General features: G+C 37.3%; 1 protein-coding gene across 1 annotated transcript; it reads right to left on the reverse strand.

Moving 5' to 3' along the window:
• Positions 1-202: 202 nt before the first annotated feature.
• On the reverse strand, positions 203-1,126 carry LOC106695176 (olfactory receptor 7A5-like). The gene has a single exon (XM_014448779.1). It carries the CDS (start codon positions 1,124-1,126, stop codon positions 203-205), a length of 924 nt encoding a protein of 307 aa, XP_014304265.1.
• Between the last annotated feature and the right edge of the window lie 3,649 nt (positions 1,127-4,775).

The following is a 4,775-nucleotide window of genomic DNA, read 5'->3' on the forward strand; positions in this document are numbered from 1 at the left end:
TTACTTATAATAAGATATTAGTATGTCGTAAGGGAATAAATTACTCTAAACTAATTCATGTTAACCCATGAGATAAATGAGAATTTCCAAATACCTATGGTCAAAATATTGGTTTTATTTGTGTCAGACTTTTGGCTCTGAGGATTTGCACCCTGCATTCCTGGGCAATTCTTCAGACTAGTACAATCGGCCCATGAAAAGCTTACCTGCCAAGGAATCTTTCCAGGGCCCTCTTTATGTCCTTGTTCCTTAGACTGTAGATGAAGGGGTTCAACATGGGTATGACCACAGTATACAGCACTGAGGCTATTGCACTCGAGTGTGAGCTCTGGGTAGCAGCAGAGCTGAGGTAAACTCCTAGGATCGTACCATAAAATAAGGACACAACTGAGAGGTGAGATGCACAATTAGAAAATGCTTTATACTTCCCCTGAGCTGAAGGAATTCTACATATGGAGGAAAGTATCTTAGAGTAAGAGTAAAGGATCCCAGCAAGAGGACCAACACCTAGCAGCCCAGCTGAAAAATACATCACAATATTGTTAAGAAAGGTGTCAGAGCAGGCAAGTTGGAGCACCTGATTGAGTTCACAGAAAAAGTGGGGGATTTCCAAGTCTGAGCAGAAAGACAGTTGCAACACCATTAAACTTTCTAACAAGGAATGCAGGACACTCATGATCCAGGACACCAGAACCAGCAGTCCACAGAACCGGAGGTGCATGATAACAGTGTAATGCAGGGGGTGGCAGATGGCCACAAACCGGTCATAAGCCATTACAGCCAGGATTAAGTTGTCCAACAGTGCAAAGAGTATATAAAAATATATTTGTGTGATGCAGCCTTCATAGGTGATGGCTTTGCTCTGTGTCTGGATGTTCACCAGCATCTTTGGGATGGTGGTGGAGGTGAAACAGATGTCTACCAACGACAGGTTGGAGAGGAAGAAGTACATGGGTGTGTGGAGGTGGGAGTCAGAGCTGACGGCCAGAATGATGAGCAGGTTTCCAAACACAGTGATCAGGTACATGGAGAGGAAAAGCCCAAACATGAGGGACTGCAGTTCCAGTGCCTGTGAAATTCCCAGAAGAAGAAATTCTGAAATTTGTGTACCATTGCCTGGTTCCATGTTTTTCAGTTGACTACCAGAAAATAGAAAAAAATGAATAACTAATTATTACATTAGCCAGCATTAGTAACTGAGAATAAATGACATATTTATTTTAGAATCAGGAAAATAATTTCCATTGTTGGTGTGATCTGGTTCCCGGTATGGTATCTCTATTGGTATTGTCATTAGAATTTCCTTTTCTACCATCAACCTGTTCTTCCAACATAATGTATATGGCTGTTTTATTGAGGATCTCTCTCATGCATTTGAGGGATATAGAGTGACTATGGACCATTATTTAGCCACCATTCAGGGTATGGGATGCTGAAAAACAAAGTCTCTACACAATAACGGTTCAGAATATAATCAAATGTATATTAACAAAACATATTCAATGGTGCAGCTCCTACAAAAAAGTAAATCACATCAAATGGATAGAGTATAGAGGTTAGCCAAGGCTTGCCAACAAATGACACGTAAACAAATACCTCAAAGACTGCTAACTAGGAGATGGAGGTAGAACTGTTTGCCAAGCCGAAGGGACAGCCAGTGCAAAGGCCCTGAGGAAGAAGATGGTTTAGAAAATCAGGAATCAAAATGAGCCAGTGTGTCAAATGAAATGAGCACAGCGGAGCAGGATCAGAGATGATGTCAGAGAATATTGAGAAATAAGGATGCCTGTGTGTTGGTGTTGAAACTTCAAGTCATGGAGAGTGCTTTGTGCACAAAGTGTAAATTTTGCACTTTATTAATCTGGTTGCAAAAGCATACCATGAATTTTAAAGGATCTCCTCCTTGTTACCTTCCCTTGATATGTTAGTCATATTGGAATATATCAGTCCAGGCACCTCTGCTTCTGAGGACTGCTCTCAGTTTACAGGGCACGTGCGTGCACACACACACACACACACACACACACACAACACAGCCCACCATGGCTTCTTCATTTGTGTTATTTCCATGTCCTTCCCATCCTCACACTATGAAGGTTATGAGAAGATAAAAGTCAAAGTGTCCAGATTAAGTGTCTTTTCCAAAAATAATTTAGAAATATTACTTATATATTCTTACATTAGGTCTCCTATGAGCAAATAAGCCTGGGGTTTCATACTGCTATGCCCTTTTTCTGTCCTATACTTAAGTACATTAAAAAAACATAGAGGGAAAGAGAGCAATATAATGAACATGAGGAAGAAAAGAGATCTAATTAGCTCAGGTGGCCCCTGAATGAGAATGAAGAAGAAAAATCTTTGGATTCTGGCCGCTTTCCAAACTTAATTACACCCTTTCGAGGTCAAACAATAATAACAAAGTAGAAAAAATAAATTTGCCCAAAAGGCAAAGGTAGTTATAGATAATGTGGTGTGATGACCCCAAGTGAAAACTGACTAAAAAAATAAAACAATAACTTGCAAAAGGAAATATACAAAAACAACACAGATTAAAAATTTTTCACATCAAGCAGAGATGACTGGTTTTGTCTTTCTATATTTATTTGATGAGTCAGTTTTTGTATGGTTGATGGCAGATGAGAGAAGCCTCTTTCTCATTTATCTTATGTGGCATCTCTGTTTTTCTTGGACTTTGGGTTTTGATCTCATTTTTGACAAATCAATGAGCACAGTCTAATTCTGGTTCTGGTCTTCATGCAACATGCAAAGGCCTCCCAGGACATGATCAATAAATTCTGCACAGGCCATGAGGAGCCACCCTTCTACACTGAGTAACTTTTTTCATATGATTTATGCCTGAGCACATTTTCATGCAAACATTTATTTCATTGTACTCTGTCTTCACCATCACAGTGCCAGATCCACACAAGCAGGGCTTCACTTGTTTCTTTCACCTTTGTATTTTCACAAATGTTTGTGAATATATGTGCACTTATATAGGCAAACCTTTAAGTAAATGTGAAGTTATGAAATGAAAGGAATGACAGGGAGAATGAAACCTGGTTAAACAGAGTGAATTCCAAGCAACTGTATTAAAGAAAATTGAGTGGAACATCAAAAACTAACCAAAACAAGATGTAATAAATAGCAATAATTTAGGGTTACCAACATAGATTAGTAATTACAATTGGCAATGGCATAAACATAGAACATAATCTATAATGTTTCTAGAAATTGTGGCAAACAGCAGGTGCTCCACTATTATTTATTGAATGAATCAGGAATTAGGTGTCAGTATATAAATGCATTGAACCCATGGTAAGGTCCCATTTCAATATATTTGGAACGACAGAATTGTTGATTAAGAGCTGGAAAAATATTGACCTGGAAGAAAGTGAAGTTGTTCCCCTACCTCAGTCACTTTACAAAAATTCAGAGAAATTACCTACTCACTGTTGAGTATAACCAATTCAGGTGAAATGATAGAAAACTGCATATTAACATGTATCGGTGGGCCAAACCATTATAATTAAGTCAGGAGACTCAGAAGTACTAAGACAGATATGTTTAACTAAATAAAACATAAAACATTTTTATGACCAAAACATCCGCCAGAGTCCATGGAGAAATAATAATTTATATTTATGGTAATTCTAATTTTTATATTAAATTTCATAGAATTTATTAGGTTGACATTGGTTAATAAAATTATGTAGGTTTCAGGTGTACAATTCTATAATACATCATATGTATATTGTATTGTGTGTTCATCATCCCAAGTCAAATCCCCTTCGATTACCATTTATCTCCCCGTTACCGTCTTCAACCTCCCACAACATAATAATGTTTAGAAATCATTTAAAAAGCCGACAATGAAAGGATAATAGGCATAAAAATAATATTCAAATTAACAAGACCAATAAATATATGAATCTTTAATCAAACTCAGAAAAAGCTCAGAAAACAATAAAAAAAATTCTTTCACATCCGTCAGCCTGGGGCAAAACATAAGAAGGTGTCACATTGACCAGGGTTAGAACTTGCAAACAGGTAGCTAAGGGGTACTCTATTTTCTTTTCTGGCAGAACAGTAAAGTGTTACAAAATGGGGAAACCAACATGAAGACAGCTATGAACATTACAAGTACATATATTCTTTCAGTCGTGTTTTCTCAATCTCTGCACTATTGACATTCTGAGCCAGACCATTGTCTGTGGTGTGATCTCTCCTGTGCATCCCTAGACTCTACCTACACTTTCCGTGTGACAGACCAAAATGTCTCTGGATATTGCTCAATGTCCCCTGGGGGAAAACACTGCCTAGCTGTTAGAGATCCAGGATTTCAATGTAACAATTCCAAAATATTTTTGTATACTTGTTATAATAGCAATTCATTGAGAATGTATATGGAAGATTTTCAAGTGTAAATAGCACAGCCATATCATAAAATATTATGTAAACATGGTAATAATGAATTGGCATCACACTAGTTGATCAGAGGGACGACCATAAGGTATTGTTGAGTAATAAGGAAGAGTGGGCACATGGAAAAAAAGACTGTACAACATAGAAATAAATTTTCTAATGGGCACAGGATGCTATTTCTGCATTTGTACAAATGTACATGAATGTGTATGTATTCAATGTGAAACAACAAGTTTTTTTAAAAAAATTAAGAATTTATGGAATACAGATTATCAGTAGGAATGAAATTAGGTGAAGCTGGTTTTATAACTTTTCTCCTTGTTCCGTCTCTGTAGCGTTATACATGCCAA

Source organism: Myotis lucifugus, unplaced genomic scaffold (assembly GCF_000147115.1).
Source record: "Myotis lucifugus unplaced genomic scaffold, Myoluc2.0 scaffold_920, whole genome shotgun sequence".
NCBI classification, from domain to species: domain Eukaryota; kingdom Metazoa; phylum Chordata; class Mammalia; order Chiroptera; family Vespertilionidae; genus Myotis; species Myotis lucifugus.